At 45.6% G+C, this 20,189-nt stretch overlaps 1 protein-coding gene across 4 annotated transcripts in view; it reads right to left on the bottom strand.

Moving 5' to 3' along the window:
• The window catches only part of FBXW7 (F-box and WD repeat domain containing 7), a 244,305-nt gene that overhangs the window by 49,138 nt on the left and 174,978 nt on the right, over window positions 1-20,189 (bottom strand). Inside the window, exon 1 of one of the 4 annotated variants that reach the window (XM_060246645.1) lies at window positions 100-519. The exons of the other annotated variants lie outside the window; for them this stretch is intronic. Within the exon in view, the coding sequence (XP_060102628.1) occupies window positions 100-360 (261 nt within the window). The 5' untranslated portion in view covers window positions 361-519. Of the gene's footprint in view, window positions 1-99; window positions 520-20,189 lie in introns of those variants that run through there. 4 annotated transcript variants of the gene reach the window in all.

Raw genomic sequence — 20,189 nt, 5'->3', positions numbered from 1 at the left:
GCAGCCATCTCTGATGATACAGATTTTTCCATCCTCATCACATATATATATACACATGCATTTACACACATATGGAAAAAGAAAACCCAGGGTACTTACTTTGTAAAAAATCATTTTTAAAGTGCCATAGAAACCCATGTTGTCGGTATTCTTTCCCTTCAGAGATTCTGTGCCCCTGTGTGTCCGGCTGCTTGGTAGTCTCTGACAATATAAACCTTTTTCAGGTAGGTATGTCACAGACTCTAATGTGGACATGCTCGGGCACGTCAGAAAAGGAAGATTAGGCAGCAGAACCAGCGACCAAACTCCACTGCAAACGTGAACGAAGCTCGGTATCAAGCAGCTTCTCCAGGCACACATACATGCATACAGCTTGTCTGAGAAGAACTTAAGGGAATAATGAAACAGGGGGGAAGATTATTGGCAGAGACTTTGCCCTGTCAAAGCCTTGACTGAATAGATTCCTCCCTTAGCGGCACAGAGATCAGATTACATCTTCCCTCACGCTGAGAATGGTGCAGTCCAAGCTTCAGCAATGCAGGCTGCACATCAATTATATGGTGCTCAGCTCCAAGGAGCCTGTGAGCACACAGCATGGGAAGGACTTCGCAGGAAATTATACCATCCCCACGCCATCCTCACATTGGCCACTGGGTCTGTGAAAATAATGCATATCTTTAACAAGCATTTCAAGCCTTGGTAATTTATCTCCCCATTTTAAACAAACAGGGTAGCACTGGCTGCTTCTGAAGCAAACAAGGCTCATTTTCACTAATTACAGTTATATTGTAGCCCTCAGGCAAGCTAACTGGACCTCTATGTCAATGTCTCTAATAGGTACAAAAACTGCTGCATAAAAATGCAGCTAATTTTAAAATAATTTGAGTTAAGGATTTCCTTTGGAGAACAGCCTGAAAATCTCATCTGGCAAAAAAATAATAAACTTTCTTGGGAATATTTAACAGTCAGCTTACTAAAGAGGAAATATATAGTATCGACTATTAGGATGTAAATATTAATTCCTTGCTGCTGCAGCATATTTTAAATGAAATACAGATTAAAATACCTGAAAAAGTCTAATCCACTAAAAATTGAGGGAAGGCACATGGAACTGCAACTGCTCTACATATGAACACATATGAACACACAAATCTGCCTTGTATGGAGTCAGACCACTGATCCATCTAGACTAGCATTTTCTTCTATGATGGCAACAGTGCTTTGAAGTATCAGCAGAAAAAGGTCTTCCTCAACACTTGCTGCCTAATTATTATAGCTGGAGATGCCCAAGACCAAACCTGAGACCTTCTCTGTGTAGCACGTGTGCTATACCTAGGACTGCCAATTTCAGGAGGGGAGTATATATAAGTGTGTGAGTATATATATGTGCATGTTTGTGTGTAAACACACAAACAGAGATTGCAGCCAAGGTGGAGCTAATACAGTGGACCCAAGGTGCCATGTGTAGCTGTGAAGTTATCATGTTGGGATATATATAACCCAACATGATAACTTCACAACTATGACTTCACAACTTGGCTCCACTGTCCATCCCCTCCAAGTTCTTTAGGGAGCAGGTCTATGTGGAAGCAAATCCCATGTTATTCAGTAAGGTATTCCCAGGAAACCACACTAGGGATTTCAGCCCTTGTTTTAAGTAAATAGTAAATCTGTGTTTCTGCCATTTAAATCTACCAGAGGTGGACCTAACCTACATAATATTGCTACATCAGACCTTGAATTAAAAATAGAATTCCCATAGCAGATTAATATTATTGTTTTTTTTCTCTAATTAGGTTATTTTATTCCATCACTTCTTACAGATATACACATGACATCATCATGCAAAACATATCAATACAACTATCAGATGTACCACAATGTGAAAGGAACAAATCAAACATTTTCATAAGTCCTAGTTCATTTAAATTCCTATAAAGAACTTAAAAATATCACAGTGGGGGAGAAGTAGCCCAGCTAAACACACAAACCTATCAATTCAAGTGTCTTGAATATGTTACTCCTGCTATTGTTAATACACTGCAGAACAGCATTTGTGTGGAAGTATGTTAATATATGCACCAGATGGCAATTCTGCCATTAACACTGTGTTCCTTTATTTCTCTTATAATAATATGAAAGACATTCAAATGCTTCCAATTTTTTAATTTCACTTTGTTTGTCCTACAATGCAACATTTACTTACCCTTTGATACGGCCTGCTTCAAATTTCTGCTTTTGCTCTCAAAACCAGATCCTGGGTAAATAACAGCATCTTTTATATAAGACAAAGGTATCAGACATATGGTCTGTGAGTCTTATCCAGCCCTTGCAGGGATCCTATCCAGCCTGCTGAGCAACTAGCCCTCTGCTGCTTCCTACTTCCTGTTTCTTGCATCACAGTTACTTTTGCCCAGTCTCTTCTATTTCCTCTTTCAAACAGGAAAGAAAGAAAACCTACTCTTGACTGGCTGAGAGAGGGGGGAGAAGGGAAAGAGCCAGAGAAAGCCTTCCTTGATTGGCTGATGACTTTTTTCCCTCCCCCTCCTATAGGAGACAGGAGGAGGAAAAGAGTCAGAGAGAAAATGGCGTTCCATGGCAGCAGACCAACACAATTTCATTCCAATTATAAGCTTTTGTGTGCAAGCACCAGAAAGAGGAGCGGGGGGAGGGAAAGAGCCAGAGAGAGAAACAATGGAGCCCCCTGTTTAAGATCAATAACAGTTTATTCCTGGTATAAGTTTTGCAAGCAACCTTTTCCTTCTCAGAGAGAGTCGGAGGGAAAGAGCCAGAGAGAAAAAAAATGGAGTCTCCTGTTTAAGACTGATGTTTTGTTCCTGGTGTAATTTTGGGTGCAAGCACACTTTTTCTTGAGAGTGAGAGAGATACAGACAGACAGACAGAAGAAGGGGGGAAGGGAAAGCCAGAGAGGGGGGGATGGTCTCCTGTTTAAGACCAAGCTTTTGAGTGCCTGCACACTTCTTCAGACAGAGAGGAGGGGAAAGGGGGATGGAAAGAGCCAGAGAGAGAGAGACAGAGCCCTTTCAATTTTTTACAGATTGGGGGAGGGGGGGGAACCTAACCACAGCTTGCATTCTTTATTAGTGAAAGGGAACAAGAGAGTACCTTAAAGACTAACAAAAAATTGTGACAGGGCATGAGCTTTCATGAGTCACTGCTCACTTCTTCAGATACAGCTAGATTAGAATGTGTCCAACTGTTATTTTATCTTGGAAAGGGAAGTGATTTTGGATGTCAAATGACAATAGCAGGGATTGATGAGAGAAGAAACCTAGGATTCAATTCAGTCCAGGAAGATGCATTGTCTTAAGCTTCATTATCAGGCGCAATTCAGATGTCTCTCTTTTTTTGTAAGAGAACTGCTACTTTTATGTCAGCAGTTGAATCCTGGAAGATTAAAATGTTCTCCCACTGGTTTTTGAATGCTATGGTTTATAATAGCTGTAGAAAAGAGCAAGAGTCTAGTAGCACCTTAAAGACTAACAAAATTTATGGTAGGTATGTTCTTTCATGAGTCACCCCTCACTTCTTCAGACTTATCTCCTGGACTGAATCCTCCTGTACCAAAATGAGACCTAGGTTTCTTGTCTCATTACCAATTCTGATATCTCTGTGCCTACTACCCCTCTGCATATTACACCTAATCCAATCAAGCCTGCTGTTGCCATTCAACATCTGAAATCATCTTTATAAAGTTTATCTCTCTGATACCTTGTGTTAGTTTATGGCACACATGGCCCAGCCCAACAAAGTGGCATTTATGTCAAATCCGTCTCTCATGAGTTTGACACGCTTGATACAGGATATATGTACAGAAACAGTATCTTGCTTATCGAAAATGTTTTTATCCTGACTTTCCTATGTAGCCCAAGGCAGCTTACAAATATGACAAGATCTAGCAGCACAAGATGATATAAAAATAATATAAAACCACAAGTTCCAAAGAGAAGATCAATACAGATCAATTTATCAGGGGGAAAATAAATTAATATGCAATATAGGATGGCCATCCATCAGAAGATGAGTTCTGACAGTTCTGAAATCTTAAATCAGAGTTGGTTACCTTGTAGACTGCCTCTGGAAGTCTGTTCTACAACGCTGCCAGGTCTTTCCTGGCCACTGGGAGGGAGTGGGCCATAGCAAAAACGCTGGGAAGGCAGAAAGTGCAACATAGAAGCTGTAGAGCAATCCTCCCAGCTTGTTATAGCTTTACTTCTTCTATGCAAACTGATAATCTTACATTGGTTCAGGGATAGATGGGGAGCACTACCAGCTTTAAAACTAGGGGATTTCCCATGGTTTGTTAATCTCCCACTAACAGACATAAGTTACTAGTTAGTCAGTTTGCAAGACCTGAGCAAGGTTGTTAACAACAGGGCACATATGAGGTAATTAATTCACAAGGTCACCATAAATTGGAAGTGACTTAACGGCATTTAACACACATACATTCCAGTTACAGACACAGAGAAAAGGCTAACAAGTTCATTTTTGCTAATTGTCTTGACCGTAATTATGAGCAAATCAGAGCAGCTGGTACTGGGCTGAACATACTACTGCTCTTACTCAAAGGACGAAAGCTACTTAAAACATCCAGGGAGGAGTTGTAGTTCAGTTACCAAAACACATGGTAGTCTTAGTTTCTAACTATGGTATCTTATGGTATGGTTTCTAAGTGAGGTTTTCCATACTTGTGTTATGAGTCTGGAAACTGTTTTGGGAGCTCTATTGTGTTGAGAGATTCATTATATATTAAATAAATAGAACACAGTAAAAAAAGGATAAAAGAACTGTGGTTCAACTATTTGACTTCAGACTGGAGGTGAATGCTCTACTGACAGAATATTTATCCAAGAAAAAGATGCATTCTTGCATTCAAATCAACTTCTACTCTCAGAAAGGCTTTTTAAGATACCATGCTAGAGCTGCAGTGCAAGAAAAGTAATTCTAAATCAAGAGATGTTGTTTTGCTAGTGCCAGATCTTGTGTAAATTAATGCACAAACAGGAATATAAAAACTTCAGGCCCTATCTGTTATATCACAATATGAACTCTTCTGATACCATTTTTACACCAACAGCTATATTCCTTTTATTTCACTCTTTGCATCAAATCCATAGAAAATAGCATGTTAGAAAGAAGGCTAGCCTACAATCCAAAACATCTGGCTGTCTTTTTGTTGTTATTCAGTCGCACAGTCGAGTCTGACTCTTTGCGACCCCATGGACAAAGTCATGCCAGGCCCTCCTGTCTTCCACCATTCTCTGAAGTCTGCTCAAATTTGTGTTTGTTACATCAGTAATGCTGTCCAACCATCTCATCTTTTGCCGTCCCCTTCTTTTGCCTTCTGTCTTTCCCAGCATCAGGATCTTCTCCAGTGAGTGCCAGGGCTTAGGACTGCAGTCGGAGCCCTCTGCTCATGACCTGAGTTCAATCCCAGTGGAAGCTGGGTTCAGGTAGCCCGCTCGCGCTTGACTCAGCCTTCCATCCTTCCGAGGTCAGTAAAATGACTCAGCCTTCGATCCTTCCAAGGTTGGTAAAATGAATACGCAGCTTGCTGGGGGGAAAGTGTAAATGACTGGAGAAGGCAATGGCAAATAACCCCATAAAAAGTCTGCCATGAAAACATTGTGAAAGCAATGTCACCCCAGAGTTGAAAACGACTGGTGCTTGCACAGGGGACTACCTTTAGCTTTTTTCTGCAGCTTTACCACTTTGCGCCACGGTGCTGCTTGCATGCTTAGAAGCAAATCCAAGTAATTTCTATGGAGGCTACTCCCACAGGTTTGTGGCCTGAGTCTGTAAAGGAGCCAGGATACTACATTTAGTGTATACTTGTATTGTTTTTGCCTTTGTGTGCTTTATCATTGCCTACATTGTATACCTTCTTTTCTGTTTGTTAATGATCGTTAACTCTTAAAAATTTAATAAAATTAAAGTATTTCAAATTTAATTGTTTTACATATTTTTATGCATGTTTTGGCCAGACACCAGAATACATGTCATTAGCAATACCTATTTTTATTACTTTGTTTTTTCAGTTTTTACCACCTACACACTAGGGGACTAGGTGCGAAGCAAGGATATGACATCAATTTGTGATGTCATGCCCGGTAATGTCACGTCCAGGACAAAGGTCAAGCGATGTCACTTCCTGGGCTCCACCCCTTCCAATGATGTCACATCCGGTGCAGAAACCCCTCCCCTTGCTGTGATGTCACTTTCAGGCCACTCCCCAAAACTCGTCTCTCATATTGTGGCTCTTGAACATCTGGCATTTAGTCTATGTCGCTCTTGTATGAAGCAAGTTTGGCCACCTCTGGCTTTGACTATACAGACTTTTGTTGGCAGGGTGATGTCTCTACTTTTTATTATACAGCACAGGTCTGGCTGTCTAGATGGAGTAATATTCCAACATGCAAGTCCCCAAATCCATTCTTAAATGGTACAGTCCATACACAGGTATGGAACCTTATCTGTATGAACTACTACAGTAATGATATCCGAACCTCAGAATGTAACTAGATGTTGCAATAAGCCCTGAAACATGACCAAAACAACAGTGCTGTTATTCTGCTTTGCTCCTAACTTATAGTAATAGTTGCCTGCATATCATTAAGCTGCGCAGTTTCTGTCTTCCATTTATTTTTCTCCCTTGAAGAAAGATGGAGAAAATACTAATCAGGCCATCATCATTAAGGAAACAGATAGCACTCAAGAAACATCGCTGCACTTCAGCTATTACTTCTAGCCTAATTGTACAGAGTGGGAGGTTTTTATCCCCATTTCACAGAGGGAAGTGAGGTGCAGTGATTTAAATACCTTCTTCAAAATAATATAAACAGCTTTTAAAAAATACTCATGCCATAGCCAAAGAAAAGTAAATCAAAAGTAAACGGGAATTGGGAGGGGGGGGGGAAGATATAGAAGCAGGAAAATAACATGAGTTGATAGAGAAGACATTAAGCTCCCCCAAGCTGCAGCCTGAGTAACTGCAAATTATTAAGCTTATACAATCCTTTTCTTCTGGTCTTGCAAAACTGCTTATTAAATTTAAACAAGAAAGGTTCTTAGTAAATTATGAGGCTGAATAACAACATTACCCTGACGCTGGGAAAGACAGAAGGCAAAAGAAGGGAATAGCAAAAGATGAGGTGGCTGGACAGTATTACTGACGTAACTAACATTAATTTGATCGGACTTCGGAGGATGGTGGAAGACAGGAGAGCCTGGCGTGACTTGGTCCATGGGGTCACAAAGAGTCAGACTTGAATGTGTGACTGAACAACAACAAACATCTTAAACATCACAAATTATGAGACAAGCAAAGATATATAATCAAATTTCTAAAATCTGAAGCTTTTATCATTGGTAAGGAAAATGTACGAAGACCATAGACTCCGAAGGCCAATATCACAAATACAATAAGGAATTTGTTCTAATCTTAAGGATCTCTTGAAGCTTTCTTCATCATGCTGAAAGCATAAACTGACACATAACCTTCTTGGAGTGAAGTTAATGTAGACACCCATGTTTAGTGGATTTTAATTTTTGTTCAGTCTGCTTGCTCTTCCTTAGCCAGGCCACCACAGCCTCCAATCCCTCATTGCGGGTCTGCAGACAGCTGGTCGCCCAACAGTAAATACAGCTGGGTGTCATCTGGATAATGACACCCAAGTCTGAAACTCTATGCCAGCTGGGAAAGGGAGTGCATATGGATGTTAAACAACATCAGGGAGAGGAGTGCCCCCTGAGGGACCCTGTATATTATCTCTGTTAATATATTAAATCTCAGTGTGGCGAGTGGTACACAGATTACCAAATAAGACACCCTAAAGTTTGAACTAGCCAAAATCCATGCAACTGCCAGGAGACTGGGAAATGGGCTGGAACCAGCCAAGCTGAGTAGCCCTTAAGACAATACAAGCCAGGGCTGCAGGAGCCACTAAGTGCAGCAGTTTCAGCAATGGGCATTATCTCATCCATTACTTCCTCTTTCAAACTGACAGCAATGGGTGAGCTGACCTCCTATTCCCAATGATCCAAGCCAAGTGGCATCCAAAGAACCAGTAGAGCTGGCTGGCTACCATTACTAATCTCAATGAAATAAAACCAAGGATTAGAGCCATTTTTTCTTTACAAATAAAATTCCAAAATCTCATTATTATTTCAATTCATTCAGATCAGTATATACAAAAACATTCTATAGTTATTTATTGTGTAATATCACTTCCAACCATAGTTCTCTCTAAGCTGAGTTTATGTGAGCTAGCTCACAGTTTTTTAGCCTCCAGCTCATACATTTTTGTCTTAGCTCAGGAAAAATGACCCCAGAGCAAACTAATTTGTGCAGTAGCTCATAACTTTAATGTCAATAGCTCACAAAGTAGAATTTGTGCTCATAAAACTCCACAGCTTAAAGGGAGCACTGCTTCCAACTCTGTTGCAGTTTTTGTTAACAATGTAGTTACAGTTATTTTAAATTATTATTTTTCAGCATTTACATACTTGGTAGTAGAAAGCAGGACCAAGTTGAGAACATGACAAACTTTGTTTTTTATTGTCAACCTTTTACTGCCACCTGACTTACCTCAAGAGGACAAAACATGCAGGACTTAATATATACTGTTCAATAATCTATGGCAAAAGAAATATCCTTTACAGTAGTAATCTGTCATCAAGCTGTCAGGGTTAAGACCAGCCAAGGACACGAGTGAACCATGAATAAAACAATAAATTTATAAGCAGCAGAATAAATTCTATGAAACTAAAAATTCAATCCAATTTATGGCTATTTCAGCTACCAATCAACTTTCTGGAACAAGGACACAAATCCTAGAAGTGTGGCCAATTAAACATTTTACTTGGCCAAGAAGATAATTATAATGACTGTGCTCTTCATTGAAAAAGGTCATTATGCTAACCTTGAAAACGTCAAAGGAAGTATCAAATGAGTACATAATGTGTTCAAAAATTATGTTTCACAACTTTATTCACAATACTGTATGCCACAGTAGCCCTTAAAAATGCCAGAGGCCAAACCATTTTTTTAAAATGAAACAAGCATTAAAATCAAGATTAAAAATATTACATAACAAATAATGAACCATCGCTAAATGTTGGTATATGCCACTAGTTCCTATTGAAATAGCTGCAGAGTAAATAGCAGTCAAACAAATGAACAAAAAAACCCCACACTGGATATCTGTGGTCAGCCAAAACACAAAATTATGAATTACTCAGAAACATAGATCAACATTAATCATGTAGCTCCTTGCTACAACTCCATCCCCCCGCTTTAAATCTGAAGCTCCTGGCTGCAATCTCTTCTGGAAGACCATGAGGGGTGGCTTCCTAATCTTTCTTTTCTCCACACATTACACTTCCAAAATCATCTTTCTAACAAAACCACCTCAAAAAGCCAAATGCAGCTTCTTTATACAAAAAGAAAAACAACACAATTAAAGCCATGTGCAGTTATAGTCTTAGACATGTGCAGTTGTAGTCCTAGAGAGAGCCAGTTTGGTGTAGTGGTTAAGTGTGCAGACTCTTATCTGGGAGAACTGGGTTTGATTCCCCACTCCTCCACTTGCACCTGCTGGAATGGGCTTGGGTCAGCCATAGCTCTGGCAGAGGTTGTCCTTGAAAGGGCAGATGCTGTGAGAGTCCTCTCAGCCCCACCCACCTCACAGGGTGTCTGTTGTGGGGGAGGAAGATAAAGGAGATTGTGAGCTGCTCTGAGATTCAGAGTGGAGGGCGGGATATAAATCCAATATCATCATCTTCTTCTTCTTAGACATGCAAGAGACAAGGGTTTTTATAGCTCCCACCCAAGAAATGTGATACCTGGACTTCTCATATTCTATCTCTCTACACACCTGTTCCTATATATACATGGCCCTCAATTTTGATTTTCATATTGCAGGCTGATATCAGGTACCCCTTAAGATGGATATTAATTAGGCTTCCCAATCCCCAGGTCCCAGAGGGGGATCTCCCGGTTTTACAGGCTTCCCCCCTCCCCCAGCCAGCTGGCAGGCGGGGGAAGCCCCACCTCCACAGCCATTATGCACCTCCATGAACAATTCCCATAGGGAATGATGGAGAATTGATCTGTGGGTATCGGGGGCTCTGGGGGGACTGTTTTTTGAGATAGAGATGCCAAATTTTCAGTATAGCATGTAGTGCCTCTCCCCAAAATACCCCCCAAGTTTCAAAAGGATTGGACTAGGGGGTCCAATTCTACGAGCCCCAAAAGAAGGTGCCCCTATCTTTCATTATTTTCTATGGAAGGAAGGCATTTTAAAAGGTGTGCTGTCCCTTTAAATATGATGGCCAGAACTCCCTTGGAGTTCAATTCTGCTTGTCACACCCTTGTTCCTGGCTCTGCCCCAATGTCTCCTGGCTCCACCCCCAAAGTCCCCAGATATTTCTTGAATTGGATTTGGCAACCCTAATATTAATGTTCTTTGTTTCATACCTGAAATACTGAGATCATAATCTAAGTGAGAGTCTAAGTATCTAGACTTAGTTTTATTACTGTTATCTATAGGAAGCTGACTGAAGCTCAGGTCTTTCATTCACAAGATGATGGCATAATGTTAGATATAAAAAGGCATCAATTTACCTAATATGCCTGCAGTACCTAGACTTAGTTTTGACATGTTCTAAGACTGCAGCTCAGCAGCCACATGTGGCTCTTTCATACATATTGTGTGGCTCTCAAAATCCCCACCACCCTGTCAGTTAGCTTGGAGAAGGTATTTCCTTAAATCACTTCTTCAAGCCAAGCCAGATGGCAGCTTGGAGAATGAATTTAAAGTTGCCTTCTTTTCATCTCCCCTTCTATTTTCCTTCCTTGGGTCAGCCTTGCAAGAGCTGTCTTTGACAGGGAAGCTTATGAGAGAGCTCTCTCAGCCCCATCCTGATCACAGGATGTTTGTTGTGGGGGAAGAAGATAAAGGAGATTGTGAGCCACTCTGAAACTCAGAGAGAAGGGCGGGGTATAAATCGATGATCTTCTTCTTCTTTATAAAGTTTTTGTCTCCACTACCTGGCATTACATTTTATGATATGCATGGCCTGGACTGACACGGTCTCATTTATGTCAGATCTGGCCCTCATAAGAAATGAGTTTGACACCCATGCTCTAGTACACTTTCTTTGAGTAACTTATGACTCTTGGTTTCTAGAAGATGCACTATTTCCAGTACCTTCTCTTGAAATATCAGTACTCATCTTGAGTTTTTAACTGACTCTTAAGATCTCTAAAGGCCGTTCCTAACCACTCTTCAGAGCTAACTCTTTCTAGAGTTATTATTTATTTTATTTATACTCCACCCTATTCCACATGTGGGCTCAGGGTGGCTTATAAAATTAAATTCATAAAACAATAACAATAAAACAATACATGGCAACAATAAATAATAACAAAAACCTACACTTCCTGTCAGATGGGTATGGGTAACCCAGAAAATCCAGTGCCTGCTGCCTCAGCCAAAGGTCTGGAGGAACATATCCATTTTACAGGCCCTGTGGAACTATAATAAGTCCTGCAGAGCCCTGATCTCAGGAATGTTCTACCAGGCTGGGGCAAGGGCTGAAGAGGTCCTTGCCTTGTTGAGGCTAAGCAGATGTCCCTTGGGTCTGGAAATAACCAGGAGGCATTGGTGGAATGAACATAAGGCTCTCTTGGTCTCATATGGGGAGAGGCAATTCCACAGGTATAATGGTCCCAGGCATCATAGGGCTTTAAAGGTCAAAACCATTACTTTGAACTGTATCCAGTATTTGATTGGCAGCCAGGGCAGTCAGTGCAATGCTGAATGCGAGCCCACAAAGGTGTCGCCATCAGCAAGAGCACTGCTGCATTCTGCACTAGCTGAAATTTCTGGATCAGGCCCAAGGGCAGCTCAGCATAAAGCAAGTTACAAAAGTATAACTTGGAATCACTACCTGGATCACTGTAACTAAGTCCTGGAGGGTGAGATAGAAGACCAATTGGCTAACTAGCCTAATATGATAAAAAGTCAGTCTCGCAACCATGGTGACCTGGGCGTCCATAGAGAGTGTGGAGTCCGGCATCACCCTGAGACTCCTCACTTTCACCACTAGCACCAATAGTGCCCCACCAGCAACTGGGAGCCTGATCCCCAACCCCAGTTCCCTAAACTCAGGCCTAGGACCTCCATCTTCATTAGCCATGGCTCCTAATGCTCTGTCCAAAATGCCTGGGTTGGCACCTGGTCAGCTGTCCATCAGCAGATAGAGCTGGGTGTCATCTGCACATCTATGACAACCCAATCCAACCCCCTGGACTAACTTGGAGAGAGGTCCACATGTAAATGATAAATAACATCGGAGAGAGGATCGCTCCTTGCAGAATCCTGCATTCAAGCGGGTAATGCAGGGCCATTCTGTCCCTGCATTATGGGAATCTTTATCTACTTCCCAAACTTCCTTGCCAACTTTCCCCCAGTTATCCATCTGCGTTAAATTACTCTCAGTTAAGGCTGAAATCCAAAACTGTCATCACTCTATCCTTCTCAGCAAGGGCTGAAATCTGACTGAATTTCTCTCAATATCCAGTTCTAAAGTCTTTCTCTGCACAGCTGATGCTAATCAATCAGGCACTCAAGGCTCTCTGGTTCTGTGAAGAAAAACAGGTTTCCTACCTGTAACTGATGATCTTCGAGTGGTCATCTGTGCAGTCACACTTGTGGGAGTAGGCGCCAGCGCCGATCTCGATCGGTAAACTTCAAAAGCTGTGGATTTCCGCGCCGCCGGCCCAGTGCGCATGCCCCGAAGCCCCACTGCGCACGCCCACTGGGACGGCCGCGGACATCCTGCCAGTTCCTTCTGGCCGCCGCGTTAGCCCCACGGAGGGACCGGCAGCAGCGGGGAAGGCGGGCGGGTAGTGTGACTGCACAGATGACCACTCGAAGATCATCAGTTACAGGTAGGAAACCTGTTTATCTTCTTCGTGGTCTCTGTGCATCACACTTGTGGGAGATTAACAAGCTCAGGCCTACCTGGTGGAGGGTACGCCGGTCCATCACGAGGAAACGGACTGTAAGACGGCACGGCCCACGGAAGAAGCTTGTCTGTGCCTTAGGTCCAAGGCGTAGTGCGTCACAAATGTGTGAGCCGAGGACCACGTGGCTGCCCTGCAAATGTCCTGCAGGGGAACTCCCTTCATGAACGCCTCAGACGTTGCCACCGCCCTGGTTGAGTGGGCATGCAGTGGTCCAGGAAGAGGCCGCTTCCGAAGAAGGTAGCACAGTCGGATGGTCCCTGTAATCCATTTGGATAAGCATCGGGAGGAAATGCGCTGTCTTAGGGAGGACGTTGCGTATGAAACGAACAGCCTGGCATCCTTCCGGGAAGGGCCAGTGCAGTGCAGGTAGAAAGAAAGTGCCCTTTTAACATCTAGGGCGTGTAACAGTCGCTCGGAGTCATTGGCCGGAGAGGGGAAATAAACCGGTAGGTAAATTTCCGAGTTGAGATGGAAGGGAGACACCACCTTAGGTAGCAAGGTGATGTCAGGGCGCAGCGTGACCCCTTCAGGCGAAAACAGTAAGTAGGGAAAGTCACACCTGAGCGTAGCGAGCTCCCCCACCCTCCTCGCTGAGGTGATAGCCACAAGGAAGGCCGTCTTCCAGGCCAAGAGGTGGGGCGGGCACGTCGCCATCGGCTCAAACGGCTTCCCTGTCAGTGCTTTGAGGACAAGTGGAAGGTCCCACGCAGGTGCAGGTGCCCTCACTGCCGGGTACAGTCTCGCCATGCCCTTGAGGAAGCGTTTAGTGTCCGGATGCGTGAAAGGTGAGTAGCCTTCAATCGGCCCGTGTTCTGCCGAGATAGCAGCTAGGTAGACTCGCACCGAAGAGGGCGCCAGGCCCGCGTCCAGCAAGGTAATTAGGAAGTCCAAAATTATCGATAAGTCCGCCCTTTCGGGAACCACAGAGAAGTCTGCAGCGAACTTGGCGAACCTGGCCCATTTAGCCGCGTACGACCGTCTCATGGAGGTTTTCCTACAGTTCAAGATCACGAACTTGGTCCTGTCAGAGAATCTGGATCCAGACGCCATGCCGTGAGGCGCAGATGCGGGATATCGTGGTGCAGAACCCGGCCCTCGTGAGAGAGCAGGAGATCCTGCACCTGGGGAAATTGATGGTAAGTTCTCCCCGACAGGCGGAGGACCAGGGGAAACCATGGCTGTCGGGGCCACCAGGGCGTTACTAGAATCCCCTTCGGCTGTTCCCTCATTATCTTCTGTACTACCTTGGTGAGTAGTGGTACAGGAGGGAACAGATACACCTTGTGGTGCCTCCACGGTACAAGGAGCCTGTCCCCCAAGGCGAGAGGGTCCGAGCCCCCCCTGCAGCAGAAGAGGCGGCATTTTGCGTTTTGCCTTGTAGCGAAAACGTCCAGGTCCAGGGTCCCCCACCGGCTGAAGACTGGTCTCAGGAACTCCCAGTTGAGCTCACACTCGTGGAGGAGAGCTCCACCTCGACTCAGAAAGTCCGCTTGAACGTTCCTGTCCCCCGGAAGGTGGGTCGCTCGAAGGAAAATTCCTACGGAGATGCACGTTTCCCATATCAGGGAGGCCAGCTGGCAGAGCCTCCTGGACACCGTGCCCCCTTGTCGATTGATATAGGCCATTGCTGTGGTATTGTCCGTCATCACGGCCACCGACCGACCCTCCAGAAGAGGTTGGAAAGAGCGAAGCGCGTGGAAGATGGCCAGTAGCTCCAGGAAGTTTATGTGCTGGTGGGCATGATGGCTCGGCCAACGGTCCCCCACGTATAGGGCCCCCATGTGAGCCCCCCATCCCCAGAGGGAGGCATCCGTGGTGAGCGTCAGGACCGGTTCCGGCTTGTGGAAGGGCGCCCCCTCGGTCAGGCGACTCTTCAGGCTCCACCAGGAGAGGGACGACAGGATCTCTACAGGCACCGTCAGCAACCGGGATGGCTTCTCGACATTGCACCTGAAGTTCCGAAGGAATCAAAGCTGCAGGGGCCGCATCCTGAGCCTCGCAAACGGGAGGACGGAAGTCGTCGCTGCCATAAGTCCCAGGAGCCGCTGCAGCGTCCTTGCAGGGACAGTCGGGTTCTGTTGGAGCGAGGACACCAGCTGCACAATGGCGTCTGCTCTGTCTGGAGGGAGAAACGCCTTGCAAACTCGTGTGTCGAGGATCGCTCCAATGAATTGTACCTTCTGAGAAGGCACCAGATTGGACTTTTTTAGATTGATCTGGAGCCCCAGATCGTCCACCAAGGCCAGGGTGATGGAAATGTGCCGCAGTAACTTCTCCCTCGACTCCGCCACCAGGAGCCAATCGTCTATGTATGGAAAAATGTCACACCTTGCAGCCGCAAGTGAGCAGCAATGACCACCATTGTCTTGGTGAATACCCTTGGGGCCGTACAGAGGCCGAACGGTAGAGCCCGGTACTGGTAATGGTCGTCCCCGACCGCGAAGCGTAGGTACTTCCGATGTCTGGGATGAATTGAGACATGGAAGTATGCGTCTTTTAGATCTAGGGTCGCCATCCAGTCCCCGTTGCCCAGGAGAGGAAGGATGTATGGGAGCGATGTCATCCTGAACTTGTCGCACCTCACAAAGGCGTTCAGTGCCCTCAAGTCCATGATCGGCCGGAGACCCCCGTCCCGTTTGGGGACTGCAAAATAACGGGAGTAGAATCCCCGACCTTTCTGGTCCATAGGGACCTTCTGGATGGCTTGCTTCTGGAGGAGCGACTGGACCTCCTCGCAGAGAGTTTGCGATGGTGCGGTGGAAACGAACTTCGGGGCACACGGGGGGTGGAGAAATTCTATACAATAACCCAGCCGGATTATTGACAAGACCCACCGGTCCGAAGTAATATGGGACCAGGCAGGGAAAAATTTGGCAAGGCGGATAGAGTCCAAGTCCGGTGAGCCAAGAGTGTCCGGGAGGAAGTCAAAGACCCTGTTTTCCTTGCTTCGCCCCCTTCTGGTGGGTCGTCTGGGTGGAAGGGGGAGAGTACTTGGGCTTCGACTGGTAGGAAGGGCGGGTAAAGGAGGCCGACTTCGATCGCCACTGCCTCTCTGGCGACTTGGAGTATTGCTTCTTCTGCCAGGTTTTAGGCCACTGAGGCTTAGGTTGAGGATGTGGTCCGGATACCCCCAGGTTTCTGGAAGTCTTGATGCTTTTATCCAGCTCCTGGAGGACCGAATCAGTCGTAGAACTAAATAAACCCGCTCCGTCAAATGGCAGATCTTCGACATACGCTTGTGTGTCGGGTTGGAGTGCCGTAGATCTTAGCCACGAGTGCCTGCGTAGAGAGATAGCCGTGGTTAGGGCCTTCGCGCAGGTGTCACGTGAATGCCTGGCCGAGTTTAACTGTTGCTTAGCCAGGATCATGCCCTCTATCTGCAACTTCTTTAGAGCGTTGCAGCTTTGCTCGGGAAGGGTGGCCATTATAGTGGAGACCTGGTCCCAGAGTGCGTATTGGTAGCGGCCATAGCATGCCGCGTAATTGGCAATTTTTACGCCCAGGTACAGACGTCTACCCATGGCATCCAATTTTCTGCCCTCTTTGTCCGGCGGAGTGGAATGTGTCTTTCGCGCCTTGGAGGACGACGATACGACCACCGAATTTGGTTTGGGGTGGACATATAAAAATTCTGCCGAAGCTTCCTGGATTCTATACATATGATCCAGCCTGTGTGAGGAGACAGGCGTGGAAGCAGGCTTGTCCCAGGAGGCCTTGGCAGTTTGGAGCATGACGTTCGTCATGGGTAGAGCCACCGCTGTGGATGTGTCTTGTTGGACTATGTCGAAGACAGTGTCCGTTACTGTAGGTTGTGTCTGGACTGTAGTGAGCGAAAGAGTCTGAGCCATTCTTTTTATGAGGTCACCATAAGATTTTAGGTCCTCTGAAGGTGATATTGGCTGCTCCTAAGATGTTTTCCCGGGGGGTGAAGGTTCACCACCGGAGGAGACCTCCCTTTCGGGTGAAGAGTCGTCAAGAGACCTGGGGGATAACTCTGGCGAATCGGAGAGCTCAGATTGGTGCAGAGGAGGAAGCTGCGGGGCCACCGGTGTAAGCTCTTTCACCGACGGGGTACGTTGCTTGGGTGCTTTCTGGACCGGCCGGTCCAGCTCCGGATGCTTCGATGCCGACGCCGACGGGGCATCCCTCTGCGTCCTGTGAGATGTTCGGGATCGATACGAGGTCTCGGAGGCTTGGTCCCAATCCTTCTGGCGTTATTGAAGCCACGGAAAAGGGGGTTGCATGGGGTAGGCCCCATAAAGGTATTGCCACTGTCTCTGGTCCCAGGGAATCTGGGCTGGCTGGCTTCGTGGCGAGCGATTGTCTTCCCGACAGCGAGGAGAGTGGCTGCTGGAAGATCGGTCCCGACGATGGTGTCGGTGTCGAGCAGGAGAGCTTCGAGCCTGGGAGGTCGATCTGTTGAGTGGACTACTCCTGGTACCGACACGCTGCGCCGACTCTATCTCTGAGTCCGAATCGGAAACGATGAGTTGAGTCGGCATCGATGCCAATTGCGAGCTCGGCTGCCGGATAGGAGAGGCAAAGAGCTTCAGTGGCGGGACGACCGGGGATGCCGGAGAAGACTGGGTAGCCGATATGCGTTTGGGCTTCTCAGACTTCTTGTGCAGCTTCTTTTCAGAGGGCATCCCTTTGTCCTCCTTGGGCCTTTTGATCGGCACCGAGGACTCCGAGGCGGCTACCAAACCGGATCGTTTCCGAGAACGGTCGGTATCGATGTTAGCCCGCCCGGTATCGACTGGCGTCGACGGTGGTGGGGCCACCTGGCCTGTTGATGACTCGGCCTGTTCGGTTCGCGGGGAAAGTGCTCGCTCCATCAGGGCCGCCGCGAGTCATGCCGCTCTGTTTTTCCGCGTCTGCTTGGAAAACTTGGCACAGTGGGAACAGGAATCCGGCCTGTGCCGCTCTCCCAGGCACAATAAACACAAGGAGTGCCCGTCTGGTGGGGCGATTTTACTCCCGCACGCGGAGCAGCAGCGAAAAAATCCCCACTTTCTTTCCATACGAGGAAAGGCAAGGCGGGAAGAAAGAGAAAGGGAGAGGGGTCCCCCCCGAAGGGTGGGAAAACAAACCCGCTCTCCCGCAACAATAGGGAAAAAACCTACTCTATCTACAACTAACTAACAATACTAAAACTATGTACAGCTAACTATATAATTTCCGGATGGAAACGAAAAGTTCACCGACCGTGGCAGAGAGATCAACCGATCAGCGCAGCGGTCAGAAGAGAACTGGCGGGATGTCCGCGGCCGTCCCAGTGGGCGTGCGCAGTGGGGCTTCGGGGCATGCGCACTGGGCCGGCAGCGCGGAAATCCACAGCTTTTGAAGTTTACCGATCGAGATCGGCGCTGGCGCCTACTCCCACAAGTGTGATGCACAGAGACCACGAAGAAGATTTAACCTTTCATAGTCCTTTACTTTTTTGTACAGCACTTCTAAGTGCAGTTTATCATAGATGTGCTTTATTACGTATGTTTTTGTTAACCACTTTAGTGGCCCTGATGAAAGCAGAAAGGCAGGATATAAATTGTGTAATAAATCAAAGAATCGGAAGGAATCATAGAGACCATCTAGTCCAACCCATGCTCAATGCAGGATAAAATGTTCTTGAAATTCAAGGCAGTAAGAGGAACAGATTAATGGTCAGCATCAAGCTAGGCATAAAATTAACAACATTGCATGTCTGATGTTCATATTCCTCACTTCAGTATAAGCGGATAAAACAAATTATTTCAAATTGTGGTGGAATGGGCCTACTCTGGCCTGAAGGCCCTGTTCCACCCTGCCCTCCCAAGGTTTTCCCAACACCTGGAGAGGCTTTTTTCTCTCTCTGGTAACTCAGCATCACCACCTGACCTTTGTAGGTATTGCCTGGTGGGTCAGGACTTTCCAAGTTCTGAGGCCTTGCCTCTGGGTTGCCTACTGCCCAGCACCTGGTCACCATGGGAACCATTTACTGCCCTGTGTACCCCTGAAGGAATAGCCACTTGTTGACTGCCTTTCCTGTCTGGCACGCCTTTTATAATATGATGTCCAAGATGGTGGAGGTCTATGTGGTACAGAGAACCACATTATAAAGCATTTATTAAAAATAAAATGTTCACGGGTATACTTTTAGCATAGCACCAGACTGAGCAAGGGATTCAAAAGAAATGGGTAAAATGCAATATTGCTATCCCTCTCTCTATACATTCCTTATCAGATGTTAAAATATAGGACAGGCTCCTTACCTTAGGAAGTTACAGATCACAGAGGTATCAAATACCCTGAGATTTCCATCAGCTCTCCAGGACAGCACATGGTTAAATGGCTGCCTCTTCCACATCTACATTAAGAGTTCTGTCTGCTCTGATGGACCCAGCACAAAAAAGTGTTTCCTCCTCACTCCCCAACCCTGAGTTTTATCATTTTTCTTTCCCCCACCCACTGACCAGGACAGCTTTTCCTGAAATCTTCAGAATTTTCCCTCCTGAAATCCCTTTAATATTTAATTCCTCCAAATCTCTGCTCCCTGCTTTGGGGAGGGGGGGGGGAGCCGACTGGCCCATCCAACTGTCTCTAGATAGATGTATTAGCATTTGTATGAAGATAAACTGAGGTAAATCTGGAAAGAAACTGAACTGACCTTTTCCCCTTCCCACCTGTCTGCCCAGAAAGAAAAAACATTTAAAATTCAGAGTGAAGGTTTTGCTCATTTCAAACCCCCAAAGAAAAATGTATTTCTTTGCACAAACAAAGGTAAGGTTCTCATTGGAAGTACATATGATGATCTCTTAAAAGTGCAATATCTATATTTTGGGCACCACGTGTTCCATGAAACTAAAAACATTAAGAAAGAGTTGTAGCTCTAGATAACAAAAAAGATTAAACTTATCAATTCTACTATTTTTTAAAGGAGAATTGTGCAGGAGACAGGAAAAAAACCCCTACCAATATCTATCCTTATGCTTCACTTCTATTATTTTCATTACTTTAATTGTAACTGGGTTTTTAAACCAAAAAAGTTGATATACATGTCTGGGATTAACATGCAATGAAAATCTGGCACCCTATCATTTTTAAATCTGGTGTCAGTGCTTCTTATTCGTAGTCTAGAAAAATCTATCCCCAGGAG

Source organism: Heteronotia binoei, chromosome 9, assembly GCF_032191835.1.
Source record: "Heteronotia binoei isolate CCM8104 ecotype False Entrance Well chromosome 9, APGP_CSIRO_Hbin_v1, whole genome shotgun sequence".
Lineage (NCBI taxonomy): Eukaryota > Metazoa > Chordata > Lepidosauria > Squamata > Gekkonidae > Heteronotia > Heteronotia binoei.
The sequence above is the reverse complement of the archived record's forward strand: the minus strand, read 5'-3'. Positions and strand labels throughout refer to the sequence as shown.